At 40.9% G+C, this 17,340-nt stretch overlaps 1 protein-coding gene across 1 annotated transcript in view; it reads right to left on the reverse strand.

Moving 5' to 3' along the window:
• The window catches only part of LOC135706300 (neuroligin-1-like), a 762,843-nt gene that overhangs the window by 83,343 nt on the left and 662,160 nt on the right, over nucleotides 1-17,340 (reverse strand). Inside the window, exon 14 of the mRNA XM_065227888.1 lies at nucleotides 3,801-3,947. Within this exon, the coding sequence (XP_065083960.1) occupies nucleotides 3,801-3,947 (147 nt within the window). The remainder of the gene's footprint in view (nucleotides 1-3,800; nucleotides 3,948-17,340) is intronic.

The raw sequence follows: 17,340 nt of genomic DNA on the forward strand, positions 1-17,340 counted from the left end.
GGATTTATTCCTTTGAACAACGAATGCTGCATTTATAAAATGGCACAATATAAGCTCTATGTTGTTTTATATGTTGATGATGTGCTTATAATTGGGAAATCAGCAAAGGCTATTTGCTGGATCAAGGATAAGCTATCACATGAATTTCAAATGAAAGATTTGAAGGAAATATCGCATTTTCTCGGATTAGACATCAGAAGAGATATTGAAAACCAAATAACAGAAATTTCTCAAGTGGGATACACTAAGAATATTCTGACTAGATTTGGTATGGATAACAGTAAACCTATTGCAACTCCCATGGATGTCAATAACAAATGGGAAACTACAGAAGATCCACTTACTAAACATCCATATAAAGAACTTCTTGGATGCTTACAATATCTGGCTTTGTCATCTAGACCGGATATCAATGCAGCAGTTAATATTTTAAGTAAATTTCAATCACGTGCAACAGATATCCATTGGAGCGGATTGAAGCGCATTTTGAGATACCTTAAAGGAACCATGGACACAAAGATTGTTTATAAGAAACATCTGGAAGGACCAATACTGCAAGGATATGCAGATGCTGATTTTGGAAATGACGTAGAAGATAGGAAATCGATTTCTGGATATGTTTTCCAGGTATTTGGCAACATGGTTTCGTGGGCAACGAAACGTCAACCTACTGTGAGCCTTTCATCAACTGAAGCAGAATTAGTTGCTTTATGTACTGCAACTAAGGAAGGAATGTGGCTATCCAACTTGTTGACAGAATTGGAAGTAGATAACTTACCAATTGTCATATACGAAGACAACATCCCATGCATCAACTTTTCAAAGGAACCCCGAGAACACCAGCGGATGAAGCACATAGACATTAAGTTTGTTTTTATCAGGGATATTATTAAAAGAGGACATTTAAAGATAATTTACAAACCAAGCAATGATCAACCAGCAGATGCATTGACAAAGCCATTGTCAAAAATACAACATAACAAATTGTTCGAATCTTTAAACATAAAAATTGGAGGGAGGTGTTGAGTAAGGCAATTTTTATTACCAATACTTTTGAACCGAACTGTATAATGTTAACGCGGCTTAACCGTTTCTATCATTGCTATGTGTAATATTGAAGACATCGCTAACACAACTATGTACAGACGAATGACTAGTGAGGGAATGCTTTGTACAGATCAGTTTTACTTCCAAATTACAGTTCTTTGGTGGATAGCCAAAAGAGGAATAAATAGTTTGAGGTAGTCAACCTCTCGAATACTATTCAACACTACCATTTTCCTTCATGCCATCTTGTCGCCACCGTCGTCATCATCATCGTGTGAGGGGTTGCGATAATATTTTCAGCGTTTGTGGCAGATGAGCTACCCTACATAGTACACGCCTATATGGGTGCCCAAAATAGTATGCTGCAAGTAAGTATATCACCAAAACAACTCAAGATCCAGAAATAAAAAAACAATGGCGCTGCAGAATAATGAGGTAACTTCTACAATGTACTGTAATTTGTACAATAATACTCATATTATTCATATTACTTTAAACAATCGTCACGTCGGTCATAGCTTGTTATGATTGCCTGAACAATGCGTAAAGATCAAATCAAAACATTGAACGTCGCGTGAAAGTGGATCTAAATGAAGGCTTGAGTACTCTTTCGTAGCTTTTAGTTTTAGGATTTTAAAGATCGTCGGTTGCAGTGGCTTGCTTACACGGTCCCAGGTCTTTTCATATTAAAAATGTATGGTAAGATCGCTTGTTTAACGTGTATTTTGTAAAACTTTTCGGTGTCGTCGGTGCCGGGTTTGAATAGTTATAACAACTAGAGTAACGGTATGATGTGATATGAGGGGCTCGGTGGCCTTAGAGCAACCGTTTTTGCTTACTGAGCAGAACATCCTGAGTCTAATCTCAAGCGCATCCATATCAAGATTCGTCAATCGTTTTATTTGTTAATATGACTACAGGGTAATAACAGCAACTCGATGATTAAAAAGGAGCTCGTTTGCCTAGTAGAAAACGTTTTTTGCTTACTGAGCAGAAGACCGTGGGTTTAATCCCAAGCTCCTTCGCGTTATACGATCGTTAGGACATCAATTCAGCTTATCGTTTACCAAAACGAACCCTGCTGCAAACCCAACCCTCTTACCCCTCCCTGTGATTCCTCGTGGAAGTGCAGAGGACTCCTCGGCTTCCATCAAAGCGAGTGTCACGTCAACACATTCCTACCCATTCCTTTCTTGACCAGCGTTCAGGCGCGGCTGGCGCTGGTATTGCCTAATTCGAGATTACCAGTTTATACACATTGAGGATGATTGCTAGTCCCAAGCATCGTCTATTGGTTCTCTGTGTAATTACAGCTGGTCTGGCAATAACAGAGTAGCAACCGTGGGCGGTCAATCAATGCTCATGTTGGCCGGACCAAGCCTCTTGTCACTACTTCAAGGACGATCTGGAGTGGTACAAGACGAATGGGGTTAATTTCGTGCCGAAGGATATCAATCCCTCAAACACACCGGAGTTGCGGTCGATCGAAAGACACGGGGCTATAATGAAACATGAACTCCGTAATGGGGTGTTTACATTTGTGCGGATTTGTTAGCACTAGTGTATTCGGCAACTAGCACGAATTTTATTTGCTCCTGAAATCTTCTGCTGGTAGACGCTGATGCCCTGTTTACATTATGCTAGTGAGCTTTTTTGCTAGCAGCTAGCTCATTAGCGCTAGTGAAATAGCATAAGTGTAAACACCCCATAAGCATCTTAAAGTTGTCACTATGGAGCAGAAAATGTTGAAATCATGGCTGAAAGCGGAAAATTTCATGACAATCTGTTGAGAGACTTATTTTTGGCGAGTGCTTCTAAGTGATGCAATTTAACTGTGGACACCCTTTATTACCTTTCCGACAGTTTATATGTTTGATTTTTGATCGACCTGAACATACAACGACCTTTTTTCCACTTACCATTTTAGTCCGTTCGACCTTTAGTCTATTTAAATTGCATTTGACCGTTTGGTCTTTCGACCTCTGTTGTCCCTTAGGTCTATTGTTAATCGAACCTTTTGTCCTTTGACCTACAGTCCTAAAACCGGCATGATCATTGCTTAAAAATCTGGTATAAAAGACTCTTTTTTATAAAAAGCAACCGTAATGAGGCTGAAGAATTTTCCATGATGTCGCATATTAGATTAGGGTGTAATTTATTATAAGAACTCAATGAACTTCAATATTTTCTTTAATCAAGTTTTATGGAAAATTTTACTCTACTACTACTACTTTCATGAATAATTTTCTTTTTAAGGACCAATAAACGGCGCTGAGATTTTCACAGTTAACAGCCAATGCATTAGCTGACAAAAGTTTGAGTAAATGCTGGTTTCGCACAGCAACCAAATTCAACCAAGCATACGGGAAACACAACCGTCAGACGTGCCAGAATGATACTGCTTGGTGTGTAAATTATTCCCCAACCAACCGTATGGGTGTCCAGAATTTACAGTTTCAAAAATTCTACAGATTCATCATCAACGCTTGGACACGATCAGGCATGGGAAATCAATTAAGATTTCCCAACATCTATCTGTAACTCCCCTGATGGGAGGTCCGGATCCCAGAAAATACTTGTCGCCTTTTTCATCTCACTCTCCCATACCCGTACTCCCATCCCCGTAATGGCAGTCCTATTGAGTTGCAATCGTTTCTTCACACTGAATGGCTGCCTTGACAAGTATTTCGCTTTTTTATGTAGGGTATTTCCCATTCCAACCACAATCGACTAGCGTTAACGTAAATACTCACCAGCGTAGAAGTGGGGCTCCCGCTCACGGAAGTGATGGTGCCGCATCGAAACGTCCTGGTCTCCGGGGCGATGCAGCTGCGGGATCAGGTTCAACCAGAGCGCCATCTTGTGACCCCGGTAGTGACTACGCATCTTCGGTTTGGTTGCTGTGGAAAAGAATCAGAGCGAGAGAAAAGAAGGATTGTTGAAAACTACGTTCGTCGGGAAAGTGCACTTAAGAGGAGTGTCGGGTGGTGGGTGCTTGGTCGCACAAATGGTGCAACGAGCTGGAAAAAATCGAAACGAATGGTTGCTCTAAATGCGCTCACAAATCATCGGCGATGGGAGGAAAGTTCTAGTTCATCGTTGAGCTTTGGATGCAGAATGGGCCAGATGTATGGAGAGAGCTTTAATCAGAATGGATTACTATTCGCAAACGAGTTAGGAAGTCTTTGGAAAGAAGGTGTAGACGGAAAGTTCGCATTTAGTTCACCGGGATATGAGGATTTATAAGGAAACTTTTTCATGAATACGTTTGAAAGTTATATTTAAACTGAAAATTTCAACCACACACTTAGCACATCGCAAAAACTCTCCCAAACAATTTAGTCTTATAAAAGCACTTCACCCATCCTTATCGTTGGCTGTAAAAACTCAAGAACGAGGGCGGCAGCAAATTAAAGTCTGTTTCATCCTAGCTCAGACAAGCAACTTTTTATCAGCCCATCTCGAGCGGGACTTGACGTAAAATCTACGAGCGACGTGGCGGAGGCTGCCAGTAGCCTGCCTTCAACTCAATCCACCCTGTAAATCAGCTTGAAAAAGACCGGTTCCGGATAAAAAAAGGGCAAGTTGCGTATTATGGCTTTAATACTAGCACCGACAATGTAAAAACGACCAATCGAGTCGGTTGCGTGGGAGTACGATGCTGCCTCTGCAAGGATTAAACTTCGTAACACCGCTGATGCCGGAAATCCATTCGCAATCATGAGACCAGCAACGTCAAGATGGGGGTGGCAAGCAAATCCGTTCATTTTTTTCCTTCTCGCACTTGGTCGTTTCCAGTCCTCCCGAGATCGTTTAAGGTTTAATCTTAAAGCTAGTTACTATGTGCAATGTAAGAAGCGAAGATGCCGGAACGCGAATAAGCATTTTTATGTCATTATTAGCTGGATGGAGCATCGGATGGTGCGTGCCGGCAGGACTTTGCATTCTTGAGTTGTTGAGCGGAACACATTCGGGTGTCTTCGGTTGCGAGAGTTGCAACGATGGTGGGTGGTGGTCGTAGGCTAGGATGCTTTCCGATTGTCAATTCGTGAATTTAACGAGCAGCACTGCTAGCTCCGTACTTGAACTAACAATTGCCAGAATTGGTAATGAAAAAGCAACGGAAATTCGCGCGGGGCTATTTTTCCCCAGGGGTACGTTATGGAGTGTTCTCCCTTACTCATTCGGTGTTTATTTTTCATTACCATCCAAGCTAATGAAAAATGCATACACAATATAAACAACATTTGCGCTACTCCATGCTCCGCTCTCGTTCGCATTTACTTGTTTCACAACTGCAGACGCTGCCTGTGTTGATGTCTTTAAGTGAGCACAGTGGGAAAGAGGATGTAGAATATTTTATATAATACATTCTTTGAAGACCATTAGCTTCATTGGTCTTGACACATATGTTGTTATTTATCGTCTCAATAAGCAATTCCACAGGTCCCAAACCATCATATATCTTAAAATATCATTCAAAATTTGTCTAAATTTAAAATAGTATTGAGGTAATCCTAATTAATTCGCATTGTTTCAAAATCATTAAGGACAATTGGCAATAAATAATAAAAATCACTATATATATATACATTTTAAGCCCGCTTTACTACCAAGCCCTAGAAAGCAAAACATTCCGATTTGAGAGAGAAAATTCTCAGCCTCTCAAAATTTCACGTATTTTGATGACGCACGATGTTTGATTTCCCTCTCACAGACATCAGAATAGAGTACCTGGTTCTGGTAAAATTTTCGGTACCCTTAATGATAAATTTAGTTTCACATCCAAAGTCCCTTCTTTTTAGCATACTCATAATGAAAATGCATGCCAAGCCCTACTTTTAACAGAATATTCTGCCTTTTCACCAATTGAGCGGGGCTTAGGAAGCATGTTTTTTAGATGAGAATGCTATTCGGATGTGAATCTAAATTCATAAATAAAGATTGTACTCGAAAAAAAAGACTTAGCCATTCTCTGCTTACGTCAAGCAGTACAGTTCGGTCTTTGCTCGCTCTGTCGAGTTGTTCGATAAACCTATAGTTTGTTACAAACGTTCGCAGATATACTGCACGTCACGTCGTCAGTAGTGTGGGTCGCATCGCGTGATGGAAAGACAGCGCTTCCGGAGCAGACTTCGTGACCAAGCGGAGAAGAAGAACAGTGGTGAGGGTAGCTCGGTACCTGCCTCAAATAGGTACGCTACTCTCATCGTCATCGGTGATTACGGCGACGCCGTTGACAATGAGAATTCTGCCGGCCCGAGTGGGGCAAAAATAAAGCTTCCTCCACTGGTGGTGAAGAAAGTGCCACTCAACACCCTCATTGGCGATTTAAAATCGCTGGGCATCACAGCGGAATTAAAACTCGGCAGGATCGGCACCAAGGTGATGCTCTATAAGAAAGCGGAGTACGAGGTGGCCGTAACATATTTGAAGGATTCCAAGGCGGAATTCTTCACGCATGATATCCCCGGTGAGAATCCCTTCAAGGTAGTCATCAAGGGTCTACCAAACTTCGACTCCAACATGATCGAAGCCGAAATCAAGGACCGTTACAAGCTGGCCCCAAGCGCTGTCTTTCGGATGACGAGGAGAGACGAAAACTTGAAGACGTACCCGGATTGCCTTTTCCTGGTGTACTTCCAGAAAGGGACGGTGACGCTTAATGCGCTGCAAGCCATCCGCTCGGTCTACTCCATCATCGTACGGTGGGAGCCATACCGTGTCGGCCAGCGTGACGTAACGCAGTGCCAGAGGTGTCTCAATTTTGGACACGGTACCCGCAACTGCAACATCAAGCCACTGCGCTCACGAACACGCCACTTCTGACAGCCCTGCGGATGGAGCCGTGGCGTTAAAATGCGCCAACTGTGGTGGTGCACCTCAAGGTTCCGACAGACAGTGCTCCAAACGCGAGGACTTCAAACGCATCCGAAAGCAGGCGTCAAGCAACAATCAACCAGGACGCAAGAAGGACAAAACCCTAGCATTCAGGACCCCCTCAAAAAGCTTCCGGTGATTCTGAATCATCCCCCCCCCCCTTGGATTCGGGAGACAACCAACAGAGCAAAACAACAACCGCGATCTGTTCTCAGCGAATGAACTCATGGAAACATGTCCGGTGCTCTTCGTAAGTGCCGCAATAAGCCCGAACAGATCCAAGTGCTCGGTAAGTTCATCATCCAGTATGGCGTATAAACTGCAAAGTATCGTCAGCTTGAATGCTTTGCTCTGAGCAAAAGAGATTGAGCTTGCCGACTTCCTCCGCAAGCACAGCATTGACGTGGGCCTTCTAACCGAGACCCATCTAAAGTCCGGTGACAGCTTCTGGTTGCCTGACCACAACATTATTCGGCTTGATTGCACCAGCTCCAGGGGAGGGGAGATGGGGGGAGGGGGGGGAGGAGTGTTGCGGTCGCCGTCAAGAAAGGAATAAAATACCACACTCTGTCTCTTGGTGTGGAGGTGGAGTCGTCGACTGGATACGTCCAGTTTATCGCCGTCTACTGCCCTCGACAGTGTGCCGCCAGCAGTGGACTAGCGGCTAAATTCAAGAAGGACCTGTCCACCATCACCCGTGCCGGTTCCCGCTTCGTAGTTGGAGGAGATTTAAATGCTCGCCATGAGGTCTGGCGGAACTACATGCAGAACCAGAACGGTCGTCTACTGTTCGACCACTCACAGCATGGGCCAACATTTATCTCACCGGCGGGCAACCCATCAACGTTAGACCTGTTCCTGACAAATACCGGCTGGTACAAGCCGGTAGCCTTGAAAGAACTCAGCTCCGACCACCAACCGGTGGTGGCTGAATTGGGCTACAACGTGGCCCCTGCTCCAAGTCTGCATAAGGACTACCACCGCGTAAGCTGGGCTCAGTTTGGACGCGTGGTAGACAGGCACATCATCTACAACCCGCCGCTTGACACCGTGGAGGACATCGACCGAGCGTTGAAGGGACTCCACCAAGCCATAACCGTGGTGAGGGGTAAGTTTATTGCCATTGATTCCCACACCCAACTCTTGATTCGTCTGAGAAATGTTCGTAGACGCCAGTTCCAAAGAACCGGAGATCTAGCGTGGAAACGTGAAATGGCCGATCTGAACAAGGAGATTGCTTCCACAATGGTCCACTCAGGAACGAAAGTTTCGGGCGGCTCATCCAGAATCTGGACGACCGCTCCAGATCATTCTGGAAGGTTGCCAAGGTCCTAAAGACGCACCCCAAACCCATTCCTCCACTCAAAGATGAAAATGATGACGATCGGCTCATAATCACCCCTCAGTTGAAAGCAAATGCGATTGGTGAGCATATTGCCAAATCGCACTTGCTTGGCTCCAACATCCAAAGTCCGGTCGAAGTTCAGGTTGAGCAATGCGTACTCAACCTTAATTCCTCCCCTTGTGCTATCCCTCCGGAGGATACAATCACAGTGGAACAGATTTGCTCAGCGCACCAAAAACATGAAGGCCCCCGGGTTTGACGGAATATTCAACCTTGTGTTGAACAAGCTCAGCATGAAGGTTAACTCTCTGCTGGCTGCTGCTGTCTTCAACAGATGCACTACGTTCCAAGTATCTGGAAGACAGAGAAAATCATACTTATCCGCAAATCCGGGAAGGACCCAACGCTAGCTTCAAGCTACAGACCGATCAGCCTCCTTTCAACGCTGAGCAAATTGTTCGAGAAACTTATTCTCAATCGTTTGCTCAAGTTTGTCGAGAAGCACAACATTCTCCTACCGGAAGGAGGTTAAGGAAGGAGCACTCCACAAATCATCAGCTAGTACGGGTGATGAATAACATCCGAAGTAACAAGGCTTTATCCAAGTCCACAGCCATGGCATTGTTAGACGTTGAGAAAGCGTTTGACAATGTCAATGTATACAAGCTTCGTAACTTCATCTTTCCGTTGCATCTTGTTAAAATAACCCGTAACTACCTTCAGCAAAGGTTGTTTAAGGTATAGCTGAATGGCTGCCTTTCAAACACGTTCTCCATTCCAGCAGGAGTTCCGCAAGGAAGTCTGTTGGGCCCTTTGCTTTACAGCATTTACACTTCCGACATTCCTCCCCTCGGAGACGGTTGCGTGTTCTTCCTGTTCGCAGATGATACCGCAAGCCGTCAAAGGAAGGATGCCTCGCGAAATAACGAACAAACTTCAACGATGCCTTAACGCCTTTGCTGATTATGCCACCACGTGGAAAATCAAAATCAATGCCTCCAAAACACAAGCGGTCATGTTCCTCCATCGGCAATCGCCCAAACTGAAACCGGCTCCATCTTGTACTGTAATCATGAATGGCACAAGGGTTGAGTGGTCTGCCGAAGTAACCTATCTCGGGATGTTGTTTGATGAAAAGCTCCTCTTCCGTGCGCATGTAGAGAAAACTGTAGTTAAGTGTTCTGCCTTGGTTAAGTGTCTGTATCCGCTGATTTGCCGCAGATCCCGCCTCTCAAGGGTGAACAAACTGGCCGTCTACAAACAAATCATAGCACCTGCGATCCTCTACGCATCTCCAGTGTGGCAATCATGTGCACAGACTCACAGGAACAAAATCCAGGTTGCTCAGAATAGAGTGCTGAGGATGGTACTTGATCGTCCTTTCGACACTTGAATAACAAATTTACACGAAGAGGCAGGCATTGCCAAAATAGATTCCAGAATTAACGAAATTAAGACTACATTTGCACAAAAATGTAATTTATCAGAACATGCTTTGATAAGCAATTTGTATATAGTAGATTAGGTGTATATAGTAGTTGTAGGTTAGTTGTAGTTGTAAATAGTAGTTATAAGTAGTCTTCTTTTTTTAAATTTTAAAACAAACCAATCCCACCAAGGTGGTCATTCTCTAAAACAGGCCTGATAGGACTAGGAACTGTAATTAATAATAATTGAAATTTCACAGGAATTAAAGTTGAAAAGACGCATCTGTGTCACTTCATAAGTTATACATGTAAACCACACAAAACAAGAAATAAAGATCCTTTAAAGTCAATTTAACATAAACATAAAATTAAGTGAATTTTGTCACAAACAAAGAACAATGAACTATCGGCTCCGTAAAGCTAACTCGATGGAGCCTTCCAAATAAATGCACTATATAGAAAAAGAAGATCAATAAATTCATGATCAATCCATTTACTTCTGAATAAAATCGAGAATCCGTAATAAGATTCTGGAATTTAAAATATGTCAACAGAACTTTTTTAAACATCAATGATATTTTGGAAACTGCACTGATGTCCAGATAATTCCCAGGAAGGTTAAAGGTTTTGAGGACAGCTCCATTTATTTCAAAATCGTACCATCAACTGAAGGATAATTGAGAAGTTCCATGAAACTTAGAATAAATCAGAGAGCAATGGACAGCTCAGAGTTCCGTGAATCAGATAATTTTGGAAAACTTTAGCTAAGTTTGGATGCCTTCAGGAACATTCCGGAAACATTAGAGAAATCACGTGAACATCAGAAAAATGTGAGAACATAAAGGGAAGTTCCTTACTTTTTTGTAAATTAATTTATTTGTACAGGTTCAATTAAATAAACTTCTCAGAGCCAATGTATCATTTGCTTTATACACAATTGATATTTTCCTTTTAGAGTTAAAGGAAATGAACCGAATACTCACGGGCGTCTCAAGTTAGTGGAGAATGAGTTTTTTGCTTTTCATGGCAGCCTTGTGATCTTTAAATTGTGAGAACTTTAGGGTAGTTCTATAGATATAAAGACAATTGTGAGCACATTTAAGAAAATCTGTATTCTTCAATAAAGTTAAGAAGTTAAGAGATTTTAAAGTAGTTGAACTATATGCAAGGAAGTTTCTAATCCTTCAAAGATAAACAGAGAAAAGCAGCCGAATTATTCCGGCAAATTTCAGAAACCTTCAAGGTGTTCTGAAAAAATATGGGATAATCCGAGAATTTCAGGAATGATCCGAAAACTTCCCGAACATTGTAATACCTTCAGTTTATGAATTTCAGGAAATCTCCAGCAACATATTAAAAAATAGGTAACTACAGTGATGCTCCAAAAACCTTCGGAAAGTCCAGAAAAGTTAAGGTAAATATATAAATTTTGGTGGAAATTCCGCAAACTTGAAGTTTTGAAAACGTCACGAAAATTTCGGGAACTTCTTGGAAGATTAATGTTGAAGTACCTTGACCTTCCTTGAAGATTCCGTTATTTCAATTAGCTTCTGAAAATTCAATTAACTTCAGTAAAATGGCGGGAAATTTTTAACTGAGGAGTTCAGGAAAGTCTAAAAAACTATACGAAGCTCAGAGATCTGTTGGACAGTTACAATTACATCAGGAAAGCATGTAACACATCTCTTTAGTCTAAAATGTCCAGATGTTTAGTCCAGATGTTGAAGATTTAGTTCGATAATTTAAGGGTTTTTTCCATGAATTTCAGGAAAATTCTGGAAATTTTTTTGAATTAATTTCATGTCGTTTTAATTTATGGTAAAAAGCTGAAGATTCTGGAAATTTTCATAAATTTCACGGATGTCCAACCCTAACAGCACATTTGCTACTTAAAAATTGTGGTTACTGCTGGGTGTTTTATTCCAATCACAATCAAGTTGCACCGACTTATTTTGGTGGACGTGTGCTGCTTGGGAAAGAACTCCACGGAAGTTTAGATTTTTTTTGGAAAACTGCGAGAGCTTCACAGAAGTCCAGATAGCTTCAGAACAACTTTGGGAACTTTATATAATTTCAGCAAACCTTAGGAAAGATCTAAGAACATCAGGAAAATTCTGATGACTTCAGGAAAGTTTCATGAATATTAAGAAATGCTGGAGCATTTTAAATGAAGGGCCGTGTCAAGAATTGGACAACTTCAGCGAAGATCACTACAATTCGATTAATTTCAGGAAAATAGCGGAATTTTTTAAAAGGTTCCCAAATTTTCATTAAATTAAGAAAACTTCAGAGATGATTACAAAATCCTAAAAAATGTTAGCAACCTCACAGAACCTCAAGATTTTCAAGCAAGTTCACGGATTCTTATAAAAGTTCTATTAACCCTTTACTGAACTAATGGCTCGTTCACGACGACTACGTATCTAATTTTCAATCTGTTTCTTGTTACATCATTGTTCTCCCCTTTTTTTGTTAGAGGGAATGGGTATGCAATTTATTATTTTTCTTCCTAACTGCACCTATGTTAATGACAGTTGTGCCGTTAATCATTCAACTGCGTATGATGTCGTCAAAAACTAATCATTCATGATCATGACATGGTACTACGACAAATTGGCCATGTAGTGCCCTTGGAACAGGTTCCAAATACCCAGGGGAAAGTGGGACTGGTTCCAGAATCCCTGGTGGAAGCGCTCAATTATTTATTAGATAAGAAACCTATCAAGCGACATATCATTGTTCTTAAAATTTTGTGAGCAATCCAGAAGAGACCATACCATATTTTTTGGATCGGACCTGCCTCTGGCTGAAAATTTTCCTAATAAAGAAAATCTCAAATCGTCAAAAACTAATCATTAATGGTCTTGACATCGTATTATCACACATTGGTCATGTGGTGGCCCTGGAACAGGTTTCGGAAATCATTTTTTCACTACACCAGAAACCTGTCGAGCGATATATCATTGTTTACAGAATATTGTTTATAATCCAGAAAAGGTCATATCACCTATCCTGAATCGCATTGTCCATCTGGTGGCCTGAAATAAGTTCTGGAAGCCCTTGGGGAAGTGGCAAGTTTTTCATTACAACACAAACCTATCGTGGGACATATCAGAAGCCAATTATCTCTCCTACTCCGGAATAGATTCCAGAAGCCTTGGTGGAAGTGGTCAATTATTTATTACATCAGAAACCTATCAAACAACATATAATTATTCTTAGAATTGTGTGAGCAATCCAGAAGAGGGCATATAATCTTTCCTGGATTAAATTGGCCATCTGGTTGCCCTGGAGCAGCTTTCGGAAACCCTGGTGGAAGTGATCAGTTATTGATTACATCAGAAACCTATCGAGTGACAGAAGATTGTTGACTGAATTTTGAGAGCAATCCAGAAAAGACCATATCATCTTTTTTGGATCTCATTGCTCATCTATTGGCCTCAGAACAAGTCAAGGCCTGGGGGAGTGGTTAATCATTCACTACAACATAAATCTATCGTGCGACACATCATTGTTCTCAGGATTTTGTAAGCAATACGGAAGAAGTTATATCATCTTTCCTGAATCACATTGGCCAGTTGGTGGACCAGAACAGATTCTGTGCCAAATTTATCAATACATCAGACATTTCATTTTTCTCAGATTTGTGTGAGACATTCAGTACAATATCATCCTTAATGGATCACAGTGGTCATCTGTTGGTGCCAGTTTTGGAAGTCGAAGGAAAAGTGGTCAATTTTCAACTACATCAGAATCCTATTGAGTGATATAGGGGAAATGGATGTAATGTCGGCCTAAATTCTGCTAATTTGGGCCCATACATAAATTCAGCAATCGACTAAATTTTCAATAGCGACCAAAAATATCCATTAGTACCGTCCCGATGACGCGTTCATTTAGATAAAATTGATAAATAGCAGATTTTTAGCGATGGACCCAATCTTAGATCCATAGGCCAACATTAGACTCGTTTCCCCTATCATTATTCTCAGAATTTTGTGGACCAACCAGAAGAGGACATATCATCCTTTCTAGAGCAAATTGCTCATCTTGTAGCCCTGAATCAGTTAGTTTGTGGATTTTCTCATGGTAACATAAGCCTATTGAGTGAAATATAATTGTTCTCAGATTGGAATTTATATGGAAAATCCAGAAGACGCCATATCATCTTTTTTGATTGACCAAATTGTCGTCTTCAAACAGGTTCCGGAAGCCCTGGCGAAATAATTCAGTTTTTAATTGCATCAAATCCTATCAGGAAACATCTTACTATTATCACAGTTTTAAGGACAATCTAGAATAGGTCATAACAAGTTTTCAAGAATCCATTGATCATTTCGTAGCCATGGAACTGATTCCACAGGCCCAGGTGAAAATGGTTAATTTTCACTACATTAGAAGCCGTTTCCTCGACTTCTTGTTGGGCTTTCGGAACCTTTTTGAAGGTCACCATATAGCCACTGCGATCCAGATAATATGATTTGGCCTCTTCTGGATTGCTCACAACATTCTAAGAACAATTATAAGCCACACGAAAGGTTTCTGTTGCAGTGAAAAAATGGTAACTTCTTACAGGGCATCCGTAATCTCTTTTGGGGTCACCAGATGGACAATGTGATTCAGGAAAGATGATATGGTCTCTTCTGGACTGCTCCTTTAACTCTGAAAAATTGGCCACTTTCCCAGGGTTTCCGAAAGCTGTTCTAGGGCCACCACATGGTACATGTGTCGCAGTAGGATGAATGAATCATGAATGATGTATGGTACATATTTCATCAATATAACGGGTGTCCACTAAAAAATGAGAATAATTTCAATACTTTTCTAACAGAATAAAAACGTTCGCAGATAAATTTTGTCTTAGGTGAATGAATCCTTACAACCTCCAGAAAATTGTCACACACTTTATTTCACTCTTACATGTTCAGTCGTATTCAGCATGCCGTCGAAATAGGAACAACTGCACGCGCGCTCTGTACAATTCTTTCAAGCAAACGAAGATCGTGGGTAAAAGTACACGGTGGACCATTTTAAGAAGGAAAATGTTCCGGCATCCACCGTATACTGTAGTCTGGCATGCATGGCAGTAACCCGGTATAGAACGAAGATAATTAATAAGAAGACACTCCGCTCGCTGCACAACATGTTCAACAGCAAGGATTCGGTAAGTCAACGGGAAGCGGCCAGAAAGTTCCGTTCTTTGAAGTCACATATCTGCAAGACTCTAAGGAAGCTGATTAAGCTGCGCCGCACGGCGGACCACAGACCGGATGCCAATATTTACTAAGCTCAATCAGTTTAAACTAAACTTCACTGGTGCTTTTTCGCGACCTATTTTTTTTCATTCTCATTGCTTAGTGGACACCCGTTAGTTGCATTTAGTAAGGAGACGTGTGCTGAAAATCATAAGGAGGCGTGTGCTATTAGAGTGATGCAAAATTTGAAATTTTCACTCCACAATACTTAAACGATTCCAAATCGGATCCTGACTAGCCTCTCAAAATTTGAACCCATTTGGTCAGAAACTGAGATGGTACAAGCCATTTGAAGTTTGTATGGGAATTACTATGGTAAAACCAAGATTTTTGTTCGTGTCTATCAAATAATTCAAAAGCTTTCAACTTTGCTCAAGACCACTTTTTGACTAAATGCAAGGATCGAAAGTTATCAATGGTTCAATGAGCTGATGTCTTATGGTCATGCTCATTTAACTGCTCAGCAGGCAACATTGGTGTTTCTGGGGCGTTGAATAGGACACACAAATCATGGCTACTATGTCACACTTTTAAATACAGTGTTGCCTACAGAGCAGCTGCTTGATCATGTCATAAGTTTACCAATCTCTTAAATAATTAATAACTTTTTCCTGTCTCGTTTCACATAGAAACGATCTTCAGCAAAGTTGTAGCTGAGAAAATTTTCTATAAGAATGGCTATCGAACTGTTTCGCAGCTCAATATGGAAAAATACTAGAAGGAAAATAACAAAAAGTTGCGATTTCCCATAGTAATTTACATGTAAACTTCAAATGGCTTGTGCGAAGTCTGTTTCTAACCAAATGAGTTGTAACTTTGGGAGGCTAATCAGGACCCGATTTGAAACCAATTAGGCACTGTGGAGCGAAAAAGTCAAATTTTGCATCAGTCTAGTGTGCTATGCTATATGTATGCCCAACTCATCTCCTTGATGACACATGAAGCAAGATGCAAATTAGTTACGTAGTCGTCGAGAACGAGTCATTAGAGTAAATCAAGTTCAACTTCATGGGACTTGCTAAAAATTTAGCAAAATTTGTAAATCTTTAAAAAAAAAAAGTTAGAAAATCGCAGGACAGCTCAATTCAATTCAGGAAAATTTTAAAAAAATAAAGAAGTTTCGAGACCATCTAAATTATAAGAACTTTGGAAACTTCCTAGAATTCTAGACAAAAATCAGGAACTTCATAGGGGAAATGCAGGTTATGTCAGCCTAAGTGTCCCTAATTTGAGCCCATGCATAAATTCAGCAATGGACTAAATTTTCAATAGCAACCAAAAGTATCCATTAGTAACGTCCCAATAACGCGTTCCTCTAGATAAAATTGATACACATGAGCGATGGGCCCAATCTTAGATCCATAGGCCAACATTAGAGACATTTCCCCTGTATGAAAAATTGAGGAATCTTTAAGATAGTTAAAAAACAAATCTGGGGAATGTAAAGCTTTTAACGGAAGGTCCATGAGCTACGGGGTAGTATCGAAAACTTCGAAAGAACTTTAAGGCAGTTCGATTAACTCTAAGAAAATTGTGGGAGCTTTGAGAAGTTTTGATAACTTCAGAGCAGTACAGCGAACTTCAGGGAGGTCCAGTTAATATCAGGGATCTCCAGGACACTTCCAAAAACTTCGGGGAAATCCATTAACATTATTTCTAGGGAAATTAGATGAACTTCAGAGAAATCACCAGAACTTCAGGAAAATTCGGAATCTTTAGGGTTGTTCTAGAACATCTCGAAAATTGCATTTGTATCTAGCTGTAGCAAATAACAGTCACGTTTCAGGCCTGCCTTCTGGTATCCGTTCTTATTTCTTGTTTGCGACAGTGAAACAAGCCATGCGTGATAAAACAGTAATTAGTACAGTTAACAGTTATCAAGGTGAGGGTCTGGGTCATCTCTAATTGGCGAAAGTATTTTACTACACATATATCGATAGCAAATGGAATTTTGTGAATGTAACTCATTCCAAACAAGATCGATTTTTACTCCAGTGTGAATTAAAGGGAACTAAATTGCGTGTACATGCATTTATACATTGCTATCTCACAATTATAGGATTTGCAACCAACTATAAATTTACCATGACAGCACTGCAATCCAGTTTCCTACAAATTTGACGTCCTTTCGATTAGATGAGCCGTTTTTGCGCCATGATTTATTGAAAAATATCGAATACGCCATTTTGAAATATCTGTCAAAATGGCCGAACTCCGGTACAACCTAGGTTCATTGTCCCTAGAGAACAATTCTGCAAAGTTGGAGTGGACCTGCTCTACTGTATGACCAGAGGATGTCAGAAACCCAAACCTACATTTGATGGATATGGCATTTGATTTGCTGACACAGTCAGCTTCTGAAAAGTTGCAAGAGAAGATGAAAGCC

This window comes from Ochlerotatus camptorhynchus, unplaced genomic scaffold, assembly GCF_037179485.1.
Source record: "Ochlerotatus camptorhynchus isolate MF236.1 unplaced genomic scaffold, CSIRO-AGI_Acam_v1.1 ptg000277l, whole genome shotgun sequence".
Classification (NCBI taxonomy): domain Eukaryota; kingdom Metazoa; phylum Arthropoda; class Insecta; order Diptera; family Culicidae; genus Ochlerotatus; species Ochlerotatus camptorhynchus.